This window comes from Dermochelys coriacea, chromosome 15 (assembly GCF_009764565.3).
Source record: "Dermochelys coriacea isolate rDerCor1 chromosome 15, rDerCor1.pri.v4, whole genome shotgun sequence".
NCBI classification, from domain to species: Eukaryota; Metazoa; Chordata; order Testudines; family Dermochelyidae; genus Dermochelys; species Dermochelys coriacea.
The window spans coordinates 6741158-6756954 of record NC_050082.1 but is presented as its reverse complement, the minus strand read 5'-3'; the positions used below and the strand labels follow the sequence as shown (position 1 = coordinate 6756954).

The 15797-nt window shown below is 46.0% G+C and overlaps 1 protein-coding gene across 1 annotated transcript; it reads left to right on the top strand.

Moving 5' to 3' along the window:
* Positions 1–1095: 1095 nt before the first annotated feature.
* Positions 1096–15413, top strand: TBX3 (T-box transcription factor 3). The gene is made up of 7 exons (XM_038373938.2): positions 1096–3356; positions 5068–5335; positions 6452–6598; positions 8993–9069; positions 10272–10429; positions 11600–12276; positions 13361–15413. Exons 1-7 carry the CDS (start codon positions 2962–2964, stop codon positions 13802–13804), a joined length of 2166 nt encoding a protein of 721 aa, XP_038229866.1. The 5' UTR covers positions 1096–2961; the 3' UTR covers positions 13805–15413.
* Positions 15414–15797: the final 384 nt, after the last annotated feature.

The following is a 15797-nucleotide window of genomic DNA, read 5'->3' as shown; positions in this document are numbered from 1 at the left end:
CTAGACGCTGGTTACTACAGGGATTTCACCAGGCTGGCGCCAAGCGCTCTTAACCATGTGCGTCAAAAATGCAACGTTAGAAGAGCTAATCACTTTAGATGTTCCGCTGCTATCTACATGCATTTAGGCCACAATGCCACTGCCGGCTCGCTCTCTCTCTCTGCTTTGCTCCCAGCATTTATTTCCCTTTCTGTAAGCGGAGTGTGTGTGCGAGGGGGGGATCCCTCCCCAAAATGTGACATTCTCCACCCCAGCTTGTACATCTGTATGATTTCTCTGGCTGCTCATTTCCTCCTTCCCACCCCCACTCAACACACACATGCTCCATCCCTCCCTCCCCACAGCCACACTCAAACTCCACTCCACATATTTTCTGCTCTGTCTCTCTCTCACACGAGCCCCATCCGCAAGATATGACTTGCATGTATGCATTGTCATTCCCAAAGGAACATAAACTGCCAAGGCAAAGCCAGCTCAGCTCTGATCTTCCTAAAGTAACACAGAGGGGGTGGAAGGACACAGAAGGGGTATGTTAGCTGGGGCCCGATCCTGCATTCCTTAACAACCCATTGAAGTCATCAGGGGTTTGGGGTACTCTAGGAAAGGTCTGATTGTGCTTTATTCCGGGCTCGCCCTCTCGAACCCCCACCAAATTCCCATCCCCAAAGAGCACAGAGAATTGCACTGCACTTCCCGTCTTCTCCCTGCGCACCCATCTGGAGGAGGAGGGGTGGGAAGGAGCTGGGCTAAAGAGTAACCCATTCGGTGCCAGCATGAACTGCTAGCACAATCCACTGCTTAAAAAAAACTGCCCCCCCCTCCATTCCCCAGTTTCCCCTAGAAGCCACTGGGACAAGGACTCAGCCACATCAGAGGCCGGAGAGCAAGATTTCACGGTTTGCTTTAGAAGAAGAAGAAGAAGAAAGAAGAAGAAGAAGAATTAACCCCCCCCCCCCGATTGCTATGCGGGTGAAGAAAAGAGCAGGAAGCGCGAGGCTGCATATCATAAAGGCGATCCCCGAGTCCGATATCCCCCCTCCCCCCCAAGACTTGGTGACAAAGGGATAAAAAGATTTAGAAGAAGAGCCAGGCCTTGAGACACTTTCGCCTTCCGAGTGAGCCTCTCTCTAGGCGGCTTTAGCGCAGACCTCATGGGGGGGGGGGGACCCCTGTGCCTTCCACACACGTGTAACAGCGGTCGCCTCTCGAGACAATGCATCTATCGCGTGCATCGGTCACGTACCCTGCGTTCCACTGGCTCCAACATGACATGTCTAGGGTGTAGACTAGTCTATATCCCTGCGTCTGACTCTGGTACTCGCGTGTTTCTGGCCTATAGCCACTCCCTGTATGTGCCCCGTAGACTCGATTCCAAGGTGTGTACAAGGTAGAAGCTAGCACAGGGCGGAGAGTAACGTGTGGGTCCTGGGGCACCTTATCCCCTGCACTTCTAACCAGGGCCTGGGGACTCAAGCCCCTAGAGACGCGGTTCGTTAAGGCCCGTTCACCAGCTGCAAATCGCGCACCCCCGGATGGCAGAACTAAGGTGCCGCTCCATGGCAAGGTAAGCGCGGCTCCAAGCCCCCCCCCCCCCCCGTAGCGGCTGCCCTGGCTATTGTCCTGCGAGGCGGCGAGGCGATGCAAACCCCGCTGAGCCAGGCGGTTGCTAAGTCGAAAAGGAAAATGCCCAGCGCGGGCCAGCCCGAGATCTGGCCAAAGGGAAGGAGCCGCGGAGCCCTGCACTATTCCAGGGAGAGGCGAGCCTTTCCCAGCCCCCCCCCCCCCCTTCTCTAGGGCTGGAGCAGCTCGAGCCGGGTTAGGGGGCGATTTCCTCTCTGAGAAGCCACCTAGAGGCGGTTCTCTCGCTCGCTCCCCAGTGGCTCGCTGCGCCCTCCCCTCGGATCATGTTGACATATTCACACGCCATGGAGTAGTAGTGATGCTTTGCTGCAGCGTTACAGTTTCCGACACCTTCTTTTTATAACTCGGCTCTGTCCCCCTCCACCCGACCTGTCAAAACCACGCCTATGGAGCCACACAATTGGTCCGAAAGCGTCAAAGAGCCAATCAACTAGGCTCCAGCTCCCCTGCGACCCATAACACATCCAGACAATCCGGTGCAAGGGCAGCAGAGCTCACAGGGAATTCTTGGAGCTGAAAGTCTCTCTCTCTCTCTCCCCTCTGCTGGAGTGTGCTGGAGCGGAGACAAGGGTGTAATTCCAAATAAAAAAGGCAGGGAGAGAGAGAGAGAAGGGAAGTGGGGAAAGGAAAGGAAAGAAGAAGAGATCCTTCTTGGAATCAGGGCTCCTTCCGAAGGCTCTGCGGGGGAGGGAGGGGAAACGGAAGCGAGATTTCACTGCAAATTTTGTAGCTGCTGCTTGCTAGAAGGGTGATCAAGCCGGGTCCTTTTCTGTTTTGTGGGGAGTTTTGTTTGTTTTTCTATCTCCGCCCCCCCTTCCCTTCCCTTCCCAGGCTCTGTTCTGTGCAAGGGAGGGAAGGGACCCACACACCGCAACAAGAAAACAAACCACAGAGAGAAAGCCCGTCTTCGAGCCCTCAACCTCTGCAACGGACAGAGAGGAAGAGAGAGGGAAATAAAACATACACAGGCTCCAGGAGCGCCTGCGTCCGCGGCGGAGACCCCCGTCAGCAACTGCGACATCCTTGGATTTTCTTCTTCTTCTTCTACATCCTTTGAAATTGCATGCAAGAACTTCCACTCAGGAAAAAAAAAAAAAGCCAGACTAATCAGCAGCCGCCACAAGGAGAAGCTGTCCGGAGTGATTATGTCTCCTGACTGGGCCACTTGCAGTGTGTAGAGTTTTTCTTGTTTCATGTACTCTGTGTCTATAGATCTCTCCCCCACGCACACCCTATTTGGGGTGATTTTTTCCCCCCATGATGTACTGTTAGAAACCACTCCAGGGCTCCTCCAGCTGTAGGAAGATCCGGGGGGAGTGGATGAGTATACCGATGAGAGATCCAGTAATCCCTGGGACAAGCATGGCTTATCATCCCTTTTTACCTCACCGGGCACCGGACTTTGCCATGAGTGCAGTACTGGGACACCAACCTCCATTCTTCCCGGCGCTTGCTTTGCCTCCCAATGGGGCGGCTGCCCTCTCCCTTCCCGGGGCTCTGGCCAAACCGATTATGGATCAATTAGTCGGGGCGGCTGAGACTGGCATTCCCTTTTCTTCCCTGGGTCACCAGGCGGCAGCTCATCTGAGGCCTCTAAAAACCCTGGAGCCAGAGGAAGAGGTGGAAGATGACCCCAAAGTGCATCTGGAAGCCAAAGAACTTTGGGAACAATTTCACAAAAGGGGCACAGAAATGGTAATCACTAAATCAGGAAGGTAGGTCTCTGTGTTTCACTCTGTATTCCCCTCCACCCCACAATGTAGTCCCAAAGCAAGCCAACGACTTCCTCCAGAAAACTTGTTTCATCTGGAATGATAAAAACTTTCAGACAGCTGAAGTGACTGCGCTTCACGGCCCTATTCAGCTTCTGAATCGCCAATAGTGGATGCTGAGTGTGTCTGTGTGTGAACATGCACACATGTGTGAGACAACAGCTTAGTGTGACTGTAGAATATTAGAAGTTATTAGAATATTAGAACCAATATTAGAATTTTGGTTAGGATTTTAACTGGCTTGATTTCTGCTTTACTGCATGTTGTCTTTTATAACCGGAAAAGGGGACATAATTCTGCTGTTGAAGTAAATATAGTAGTGTTAGATGAAATGACTTACCTTTTTCTGTTGCTTCCTTATGAATCTGTGTTTCTACTGTGATCTATGCAAGCATTTGTGCTGACTAATGGCGTTTGGAAATACATAAACTGATAAAAAAAGAAAAAGAAAAAATAATCTTACACACAATGCATAGTTATAGGTTTCTGTCTGCAAAATTTGCAAGCAATTTTGGTATCTATCTATCTATCTATCTAATTCCTTCATTTCTGAGTGCACACACAGACTATATTAAATATGAATATGGGTATGTTATATATGTATTATATAATGTGTATACTAATAACACGCATATGCGTTAGACATATACATACATATATACACAATTAATAGTACTTAATTGTATTTTATTATAAACACTGCTAATTCATATGCAATCTGCAAGAGCAAATAATTCTTAACGAACCATTCCTGAGAAGTAATCCTATAATGCTTATAATAGTAATATTTAAGTTATAGGTTTTTTTATTGCATGACTTGTAGATTATATAGCCACAAAAGAACTGAGAGCTGGAGAAAATTGCCCCTATAGACACTACCGCCTCCCCCATTTTTCTGTGGCCAAACTTTTGCAGGAAAGATTGAAGAGTATTAGATACTTCTTATTTGTTGCAAAGTCATGTGTTTCCTTTTAAGTGAAGATTGCTGAATGCCAACCACTCGGTATAATAAACAGCAAATTTGTGGTATCCTGTTGCATGGATTTAGGAGCATAGGGGAATGTGGTTTGCAAGGAGCCCTGCTCAGATATGTTCCCCTACATTGAGACATTATTGGATCTGAATTTCACACTTACGTACAACATTGTGGCTCTTTCCCGGCCCCGGCAGAAATCTTGTTTCGCCCCCACAGCTAATGGACTGACTCCTAAACATGCAGAACATTTACACAGTTAACCAAATGGCTTCCCGTGTCTCTTTGTGTAGCACTCAGGGAAATAAAATCAAATAAATACAAATGGCTTCAAGATCCAACTGCTATGTCAGGCTTTGAAGTTTGTGAGTGGAGGGCTGGGAATGTGGTGGCGATTGTAGGGAAATATACACATCCTCAGTACATACTTTTTCGAGGAAGAATTTTCTCTTGAAACCTCTAAGCGATTGAAAAAAAAAAGAGAGAGAATACTTTCTGTGGGGGGGGGGGGAATACATCGTGTTTATTTCAGGGCCTTTTTCTATTGAGACATGACATTACTGGCTGAAATGGCACTGGGATATAGGAGTTTACTCATGTAGGGTTTTGTTTGTTTGTTTGTTTGTATGGGGTTTTTTATCTTGTCTTTTTCTCTCTCTTCCTGTTCTTCTCTATCCCTAGGAGAATGTTTCCTCCATTTAAAGTGAGATGCACTGGGCTGGATAAAAAGGCCAAGTACATTTTATTGATGGATATTGTGGCGGCTGATGATTGTAGATATAAATTCCATAATTCCCGGTGGATGGTAGCCGGCAAAGCTGATCCTGAAATGCCAAAGAGAATGTACATCCACCCGGACAGTCCGGCTACGGGAGAACAATGGATGTCCAAAGTCGTCACTTTCCACAAACTTAAACTGACTAACAATATTTCTGACAAGCATGGATTTGTAAGTTCCTTTTCCGTTTGATCCCTCTCTTACTTTTTCTTTCACTCCTTCCCTCCCACCCACAATTTGCAACAGAACCAGAGCCACTGAGTTTGCAAAGAGGGTGCAGCCCATGGCAAACTACATAGTCTTGCAGAGTTGGAATATTGCGGGAGGGGGTTGCAAAGAGGCAAAAAAAAAAAAAGAAAGAAAGAAAAGAAAAAAAGAGAAGCGTTTGCATTGATTTTAACTCGCTAAAGAATAGATTTGTGGCAATAATAAATAAATAAATAACCCTCCTCTTTAACACTCACGTGTCCAGTTTATAATGTGACTAATTTATTTTCCTTTTGATGAATATAGTATTTTCAATCTTGGTACATCTAGAAACTCACTGGAGCAACATTGGCTTTAAAATAGAGAGGATTGCATTTTTACAGTAGGGAATTATATGGGTATGTTTATAAAGGGTGGTTTAAATGCCCGGGAATGCAAACATTTAAATATATATTCATCAAGATACTATAATGCAAGTCAGAGAGAAAATAAACAGACACAAGAATGAGAGGTCAAGGGGCCCATTCATTTCTACCCACTCCATTACATTTACTGGGTGTGCAGTGATAAAAACTAACTTAATAATTAAATCAAACAAATAGTCTGATAAGTGCTAAAAGAAGTTAAATGATCTTCTAGGGTTCTCTCTCTCCTTGGGAAGACTCTGCAAAGGAGCAGGGAGTTGGGAAATCTCTAATGTTGTGAAGATTGCATTTGCTGGCTGTGATTTGATTAGATGATACATTTTTGCTCTTCGCAGAAGGCCTTAAGTGGATTGGGACCGTCAATTAGTTACAACTAAGGCCCTGGATTGTTTTTTAAATTAAAATACATGTTGTCCTTATCGCAAACGATTCTTCCCCCTCCACCATCTGCTGCCAAAATGCTGGTCGATTTCAAAATACACAGAGAGATGTGTATTAATTGAAAACTGAAGTGTGTAGCTGTCAACGTGTGGGGGACTGTAAGGTGTGTGTGGGGAATGGAGAGGGAACAAATTCACCCTCCCAACCGATCACTCTTGTAAATCCGGTTGTTGTTTTTGTATCTGATCGTGTCCCTCCTCCCGTGCAATTGCAGACAATTTTAAACTCCATGCACAAATACCAACCGAGGTTCCATATTGTACGAGCCAACGATATACTCAAGCTGCCCTACAGTACATTCAGGACCTATGTATTCCCTGAAACTGAATTCATCGCTGTGACCGCATACCAGAACGATAAGGTAAGGCGATTCGGGAGGGATTCTTTTTAAGTGCTTTGGCTTTTAATAAAGCTTTTCTGGTGCATTGTTGATTTAAAAATCAGGAAGTCTGTCTCTCTCTCTCTTTTTTTTTTTTTTTGGAGTGCAAACAAGGCTCCTAATATCGCGTATCCAGTTTGCCTTGGAAATGTTATTTTAAACGGGAGGGTTTACACTGAGTGTGCACGTGAGGGAGGGTATCTGTGTTTTCGGTGTGGATTAAATATGGATAACATAGGGGGGCAGGAGGGACTCAATCCGATCGGTGTTCAGAAAGACAGGCCGGAGCCGGGGTTGTAGTTTGCATTGCCTTTGGCCTTTGCACCAGTTTACCTCCTTTGACAACACTGGCGATAAGGCTGGAACGCACCTTTACTTCCTATTATTATTTCTACCATGCAATGTTTTTATTACTGTTGTTATTGATTCGGGGGTGGGAGGAGGAGGTTCTGATCAGGGAGGCTCTCTAGCAGAGTTTAACATTAAGGGCTGAACGAGGTAGTGTGGACAAAGTTGCAGCGCGACAGACCTCTCCTTTCCCGTCTGCCAGGGGATCATTTGCATCCAATGAGTTCTATTTGGGAGATTGTTGAGTGCTGAGTCTAGGAAAATGGAGACTGGTCTCGGGAACCAAAGAGCCAAATCTGGAGGTTTCAGAGTAGCAGCCGTGTTAGTCTGTATTCGCAAAAAGAAAAGGAGTACTTGTGGCATCTTAGAGACTAACAAATTTATTTGAGCATAAGCTTTCTTGAGCTACAGCTCACTTCATCGGATGCATTTCCACTGAATGCATCCGATGAAGTGAGCTGTAGCTCACGAAAGCTTATGCTCAAATAAATTTTTTAGTCTCTAAGGTGCCATAAGTACTCCTTTTCTTTTTGCGAAAACTGGCGGTGTTTATTTTATTTTTTTCTCTACACGTTATAACTTCTTTTGTTAGACTAAAAAGTGCTGGATTTAAAGCACCTGGCTGAGTTGCTGGAGTTCTGCGATGTGTAAATCCTTCTATGTCCCCCTTCTGTTATCCCACGAGATGAATATTTTAAAAGTTGAGGGGAAGATTCCTCACGCCCTAATTATTATATTTTAAAGAGCTATTTGTCATTGTAGGGAGCGCGGGGGGGGGGGGGAGTTTACACGATTTCTGCAAGCCTGCTTTTTTTGGTAAGGAAATAGAAGGGAAATGTGTGCAGGAGAGATGGGGCTAGATTTTGCCCTGAGACTTGCTAGCAACACAGCTCTCTTGGAGCCGTCAGCGGAGCCTAACTTCGTTGCAGAGTAGAACTAAATGTACTTGTCTTATTGCCATGAAATTGTGTGTAAAGCCTATGGTAATGGAAGCAAAGTGCCCCTCGCCCCCTGCTCTAACTCAGCGATCTTGCCCGAGAGGTCAGAACCCACATTCCACGACTCACCTAGCCAGACCTTTGTTAGTTTCGTGCAATCGATGGGTTCTGGGTTTAACTTTAGAGACCAAGAAGACACCATGCAGAGTTCAGGGAATCCAAACAGAAGGCATAAGTTATGCTTTATGGAGCTGCTTTGCTCTCTAAGCGGAGGTTGTTGGGTTTGCAATAAATAAATACATAAATAAAACACCCTTCCCTCTTACCTTGACACCTCCTCACCTCCCCGATTTTGTAAATGAAACCCTCGGTGCATATTTCTAGTGTAAACTCCTCGCCTCGTATTTACAGGCGCTCCGCAAACTTCGAGGGGGGGGCTTAAATCTGCCCAGTGTCTCTTTAAGATCTCCACCGATTCTTTAAACAGGCTTTAAAAATGTAAAGCGGATAAGCGAAAACAAATGTTTTCAAGGGTAACTCAGTGCTTTTTAATCTAAAAAATCTTGATGCATTACAAGGCGTTTTCAATAAAATCAGCTCTGTGTTCCCCCTCCCCCCCAGCACACGCTGTGCAATGTAACTATATAAAGTTCTTTATTGTATAGCAAGGGGGGTGGCTATGATTCGCTTGCGGTTTAATTATGGCATTTAAAGAGTTTAAACTGGGGCATAACTTTAATGGATCTAGTGCACTTTGTTACATTCCTTCCAGCCCGGTATTAGGGACATGGGGGATTTTCAGTGGCAAGCCATTCTGTGCGATTGACTCGACTAAGCCAATCTGTGTAACTGAGGAGACAAACGTGTCTTTAGAACTGTGCAAAGCCAGAGTATTAAAATGTATAGATCCACCAAGTAATCTGCTTGCCCCTGACAACGCAAAAATCTTTGCACCTCCGCGTATAGATTTATGTGCTGTGTGTTTCTTGAAGAGGAAACTTCCTGCTGTATCTATTGCAGGAGAGGGGGGAGAGTTTGAAAATATAGGTGCCTTACTTTGTGGCCTCTCCCCACCTTTTTCCCCCTTTAGATAACCCAATTAAAAATTGACAACAATCCCTTTGCCAAAGGTTTTCGCGACACCGGGAATGGAAGGAGGGAGAAAAGGTAAGTCTGAAAAGTTGCCCTGTTTCTTTCTCTTTTGCCAACTTTAGAACATGTCCAGAGGTCAATATAACTTACAGCTCGCTCCGAACTAGCCCCTTCCCCCAGCCAAATTTAATAAGGAGAGTTTGTTTCATAAAGCAAAACAGATTGCGGGTGATTCGATTGTGTTTTTACCTTTTATTTTCAATATTGCATTGGATTGATATGAGAAGTGACATAAGAAGAGAATGACATACGGCCAAGGATAGAAATCTCTCTTAAAAGGCGAGGATATTAAAGCATGTGTTTGCAGCTGGCTCTGGAAAATACGAGGAATGAAGTATAGATTTGAGAGCCCACGGGTAAATACATGCCATTGTTTGTATACATTGGTATCTTCCTTGGGGTGTTAAAACCCTCTTTCTGTACTGAAGAGAAAATATAATACATCTCTTTTATAGAGATGGCATCCTGATTATAAAATTGTCTAGGACTTTATTTCTGTAAAGTAGGAGTAGTTCATATTTTATATAGAAACAAACAAAGCATTTTCATTGTGGCAACAGACTTGTTTTAATGCCCTAACAGAGACGCCTTTCATTTGACTGGGGAGGTAGCATTTTATCAACTGAAAACAAATCCCACACTGAAGCCACAAGTCGGAAATTATTTCTAATTTCTCTCTAAATATAAATAGATTTCACTCCGGGTTAATTGTTGGGGGAAAGATTACATAGAGTACCTAGCAAAATAACCACTTCCTAGCAATCGTAGCAACCATTAAGATGCCTGATATCCCAGGAACACGCTAACATTTTAAAAGCTAATCGCTTGGGAATGATTTTTTTCCTCCTCATTTATTTAATACTCTTCCCTAGCTAAGTACTGATGCTAACAGCTTCCAAGAATCTCTTCTCATTAGCAGACAACCCGCAGCGTTTTAATTCTGCCTGCAAAAATGTATTCCTTCCAATCCATGAACCCTGATCCGTCATAAATGTGACCCAATCCCCACCGAACACACGGGGGGGAAACATCTGACATGTACAAAGTCGTTATTAATGCAACATAGATTCTGTGGCCCCTCCTGCTGCACAGCCAGAAGGGGAAGGTGGAGGTAGTGGGGTGCAGAAGGGCAGTTGTGCTAGTTAGCAGGTTAACTGGAGTCCTGGGAGAGCGAAAAAGCCCTCTGAAGAAGTTCTGCTCCCTCGCTGTCCCCGCAGAAAGCAGCTGACCTTGCAGTCCATGAGAGCTTATGACGAGAGGCAGAAGAAGGAGAACGGGACCTCTGATGAGTCCTCTAACGAGCAGACCGCCTTTAAGTGCTTCGCTCAGTCCTCGTCCCCCGCCGTGTCTGCGGTGGGCACATCCAATCTGAAAGGTGAGGTTCCTTCCCCTCACCTCCCCGCAAGCACCTACGCCAGAGGCCGTGTCTATTCTTCATGGTTTTCCTTTTTGGCGTGAAGGAAAAGTTTCGCTCCTGTCCAAACTTCTGGCTACAGCGAAGCAAATGATTTTGAACATGCATCCGCTGAAGGTTCCTTACATATACAGATCCGCTTCTCTTCCCCACCCCTCCCTCGCTTTTTTTCTTCTGCTGCTGTGCTTTGAATCTCTTTTTTCCCCTCCTTTCCCCTCCCTGCGGTTCAGAAAGGAGCCAGCCCTGAGTCAAGGGAGCAAAGGCAGACTACGGGGCAAAAGTTCAAAACTGGAGCCGGACCATTAATATTCATGTTTCAATCTGTTATTAAAGGCAGGCTTTTTCCCCAGCCCCCTTTTATTAAATCCTACTTTCTTGCAGAAAAATCGCCTTGGATTTCTTTTTCTTCCCCTTTTCTCGGCGGTGGTTTTGAAATCTGCCTTAGGCTTTCTGTTGTGTTGGCCGAGACACTGTATTTCTTTTTCAATTCTTCCCCCTTCCCCTCCGATTTTATTTTATTTTATTTATTTTGTGGTTTAAAGTCGTGCAGAGGTGGAGGTGGGAGGGGATCTGAAAAACAGACTAGATCTTAACACCTGGAGGTTGCACTTAGGTTAGGAGATAAAATACCCAGGAATCTTATGCAGGGCCAGGAGGGGTGGGGATAGGAGGGAAGGAGTTTGTTCAAAGCCTGCAACGGGTTTCCTGTCTTTAAACAGGAAAAAAAAAAAAGTCTGAAAGCTGCAGAAAGTGATTTAGAAATAAACAAACAACACTCCCATACCGTTATTCTTTAAATCCTCTGTTTGCGCGCCCCCCCACCTGCTCTCAGTTTCGCCGGACCAAGCAATCCAGCTTTATGTGGCAGCAAATTCGGATTTACCCCGGTGTAACTGAAGGCTCTGGCCCGAGGCACGTTCACTTTGAGGTAGTTTCCCATACACACGTGTATGTTGTTCCTCTGCTGATTGGAGTGGAAGGATTCGCTATTTTCTTAGTTCAGGCTTGCACGGAATATTCCCCCTATCCCCAGGACAGGGGAGCGCCGAGAGAGGTGCTGCCTGGCAGGGCACATGGGGTCTGCAGCCAGGGCCAGTATTATGCAATAGCGCCTGCTCCTTTGCCTTGCAGACCTGTGCCCCAGCGAGGGGGAGAGCGACGCTGAGAGCAAAGATGAGCAGCAGCTGCCGGAGGCCAGTGACTCTGGCAAGATCAGCACCACCACGGCGGCGGCGGAAGACCCCCGGGAGAAGGGCGGCAGCCCGGCCAAAGCGCCCTTCTTCTCTACCGACTCCGCGGCCGGCAAGAGCAGGGAAGGCCCCAGCCGGACTGAGAAAGCCCCCCCTGATTCCAGGCACAGCCCAGCCACCATTTCCTCCAGCACCAGAGGCCTGGGCAGCGAGGAGCTCAAAAGCCCCCGCATGGACGCCCCGAAGGTGGATGAGTCCCGGCTGCTGAGCAAGGAGCCCTTCGCCCCGCTCACGGTGCAGACGGACAGCCCGGCGCATCTGAGCCAGGGGCCGCTGCAGAACCTGGGCTTCCCCCACGGCTTGGCGGGCCAGCAGTTCTTCAGCCCCTTGGGCAACGGGCACCCGCTCCTCCTGCACCCCAGTCAGTTTGCCATGGGGGGAGCCTTCTCCAGCATGGCCGCTGGCATGGGCCCCTTGCTGGCCACCGTGTCCGGGGCCTCGGCCGGGGTCAGCGGACTGGAAAGCACGGTTATGGCCACAGCAGCGGCTCAAGGACTTTCTGGGGCGTCGGCAGCTGCGCTACCGTTTCACCTCCAACAGCACGTCCTGGCCTCTCAGGTATTCCCCCAGGCCTGCCCTCCGCTAGCCCTGGCGCTCACAGGGTGCTGCTGGGCTGGGATTCCTTTCCCTCCCACGCGGTGGGATGCGCTCTGCCTTTCCCTGAGCACCCAAGGGGTCCGACTCGCCTTTCGTTTATACTGGGTTCTCACTTCAGATTTACACCCTTGCAACTAAGAACAGAGTCAGAACCACCCCTCCACCCGCACCGCGATGGGGAGCGGTTTTACAAAATTGCAACGGGTTGAAAATACCAGGTTGTATAAAAATTAACCTGCAATAGAAAACGGGGTTGTTTTTTTTTGGTTTTGTTTTGTTTTTTTAGGCTTTCATTTTTATTTCCCCTGGGAAACTTGTGTACAGGGTGTTTGATCTAGATCTCGTTCAGTTCCAAGCTCTCTGACTTCCTTACTTCCAAGAATCCTTACTAATCTCAAGTGTGATGTGTTTGTTTTAAAGGTGATGGGGGGGGGGAAAGAGGGGGAATCGGTGCTAGTTGAAATTCATCAGTCAGCGATGAGAGAGAATGGAGGGCTCTAAAAAGTAAAATAAGAATATAGTTGGGTAGGAAAGGGGGGATCTCCCCTAATTTCCATGAGGGACCATGCTCTCTTTCCTATTTGCAGGCCCACAGTTCTCAAACTTTGGGTGCCTAAAGTTCGGCACTTCGAATGCATCCTGTGTAAATGGCCCGATTTTCAGAGGCGTTGGGCCCAGTGGTTTGAATGGGTGATCAGCACCTTTTGTGGAAAGCCGGGGAGGTGTTTCCAAATGAATTGAAGTGACTCCACTTTGGGGCACTCAGGCTTGCAAATCCGTAGTCTGGCTATGCCCTGGCCCTGGTCTGCTGGGGGCGTAAGTTCTCACAATCCCAGCTGCTCCGCCTTTGACATGCAGGCTGCGTGTGAGTCTCCCTGTTCCATAAACCAGACCCCAAATCTGCCCAGCCAGGGGGGGATGATTTGTGGCGAGCCGAGCCAGCGGTGTGTTTTCTCTCTGGGCTGCCTGGGAACATGGACAAAGGGTGAAACATCACTGACAGTCCCCCCCCCCCACCCCTTTGCTTCTGTTTTTCTTTTCGCAGGGCCTGGCCATGTCTCCCTTCGGAAGCCTCTTTCCGTACCCCTACACCTACATGGCCGCGGCAGCCGCGGCCTCCTCCGTAGCCGGCAGCTCGGTTCACCGGCACCCTTTCCTCAGCGCCGTCCGCCCTCGACTGAGGTACAGCCCCTACTCTCTTCCCGTGCCCCTGCCTGACAGCAGCAGCCTGCTGACCACTGCGCTGCCCACCGTGGCCAGCAGCACAGGGGAGGGCAAAGCTGGCAACATGGCAGCCAGCCCCGCTTCAGTAGCCTTGGACTCGGGCTCAGAGCTCAACAGCAGGTCCTCAACTCTCTCCTCGGGCTCCGTGTCCCTGTCGCCCAAACTCTGCTCGGAAAAGGAAGCGACCAGCGAACTGCAGAACATCCAGCGTCTCGTGAGTGGACTTGAATCCAAGCAAGACAGATCCAGGAGTGGGTCTCCTTAATAGTGTCGCCTCTCCACTGCACCCCCTTCCACTCCAGGGGCGGGAGGGGGGAAGAGTGTGTTAACACGGGGGTGGGGTTCCCCTTTCTTGTCTCATTTCAAATCAGGCTCGCAGTGCACTTTGTTTGAAGGAAACCACATGGCCCGGCCCAGCTTTCTGCGGACTGCGCTGGCTTATCAGCAAAACGTATCTTGAAATGGGCGAAGGAGAAGGGGTGGGGGCCTGGAGGTGGAAGAGCTGGTTTGAAAGCTGCTATCAACGATCATGCTGGTCACTGCAATGACATGTAGGCCAGAAAGGTGGTTTTGTGGGTGGTGTTTATTTCTTTTCTTCAATGTGTAAAGCAAACAAACATATGGGTTAAAAATAAAGTAAGAAAAGTGATTTTTTTTTCTAAAAAATGTGTAAGTAACTTGCATATCAGTTCTTTCAATATTGTTTTTTTTTTTGATGGGTTATTAAATATAGCTCTTGTTAGTCTTTATTAAGGGAAGCTGTGTCTTTTGACATATTATTGTGATGTCTCAAAGCCACCTTATGGCTTTTTGCATGTTCCATAGTAGTCAGCTTTTGGGGGGAGGGGGTTGTTTTATTTTTGGATGCTTGTTAAAAATCCCAGGGATAAAAATTAAAAAAACAAATAAAAAATATGATCCATACCCCTTTCTTCCCACCCTTCCCCTTTGTAACAACAAAAATAAAAAATGTAGCTGGAAAGGGGAAAATATTTTATCTAAAAACCTCTGTAGCTTGACTGTAGGTTTATTACAGCTTTCCCTCTTTTACTGTATATGCAATAATAAGGTTTAAACATAATGAGAAGAAAAAAGTGGACACTATTATTAAGACAGAAAGTATTTATGTAATTATTTGATAACTTGTAAATAAGTGGAATATGAATACTCAAAATTAAACTTTAATTTATTGACAGTGTACATATCTCTGTAAATATGACTGCAGCTGTTTTTTTTCTGTTTTGTTTTAGTCATTTTCAAGTTCTTACTTCCTTTAAAAACACACCTAAAACCAACAAACCAACCAAATATAGCCCAATGCTAAGTGTTCACTTTTCTTTTGGTTCACCACCATGCAAAAACTTAGCTGATTTTTTTTTATAAAAAAAAAGATCTGAATGCAAAAGAAAAAGAAGAAAAAATCAATTAACTTAAACAAGAATGAAAGAAATGTGCCATTGTAGCGGTTAACCCTTGTTTTTCAGTGTTAAAAGTGCTACTCTCAGTATACAATTTCAAAAAAAAATTAATAAAATGACAACACACTTCTCTAGTAACTTGAAAGGAAAAGAGAGAGAGAGAGAGAGACGAAGAATTTAGGTTTTTCTTTACTTTTTAAAAGATATTTTCCAATTCCCTTGGTGTGTCAAAATCACAATGGATTTTTACTGTTTTGCTTATTGTTGTCTTTGTTTGAGTGGGTGAATATTTTAATGGCTTGAAAGTCAGGTAGGTGCTCAGACCTGATTAAAAGAAAAATGAAGGTATACTTTGTGTTATATAATTGTCAAGAAGTTCTTGGATTTTCTGTAATTCTCTCCCCCCCCCCCCTTTTAAAAGTCACTGAAGTTTCAATAAATTTTTATTGAAATGTCTTTGGGCCTCTTGTGAAATGCCTTAATAGAAACTTTCCTAAAAACTTGAACTGGAGGGAGAAGAGAGGGGTTTTTAAAATATTGCCTTTTCTGTTTCTTCTGTTCCTTGCTCTATATCAAAACTAAGATCTTCCATGTGAAATGAGTTGAGAAGGATTCTTTTAAATCAAGCAGTAAAGAGAAGGATAGCTTGTAATGTTCCTGGGAAAATACAAGTTTGAACCAAACTGTTTAATAATACACTTTTTTCTTCTTTTTCTTTTTAAAACGTGGATTCATATGCAACACAGTCAAGTTTTTTAATGGAAAAATATTAAGTGACATTTGAAAAGTTAATGAGAATGGCTCAGCTATGCTTTTATCTGGCATAAATTAATAAAGCAA

Bases quoted from the DNA above. Each gene is read 5' to 3' on its own strand.
- TBX3 (XM_038373938.2), top strand. From the start codon at position 2,962: ATGAGTATACCGATGAGAGATCCAGTAATCCCTGGGACAAGCATGGCT. The intron at 5,336-6,451 runs GTAAGTTCCTTT...GTGCAATTGCAG, and splicing joins TTTCTGACAAGCATGGATTT to ACAATTTTAAACTCCATGCA. The intron at 12,277-13,360 runs GTATTCCCCCAG...TTCTTTTCGCAG, and splicing joins AGCACGTCCTGGCCTCTCAG to GGCCTGGCCATGTCTCCCTT.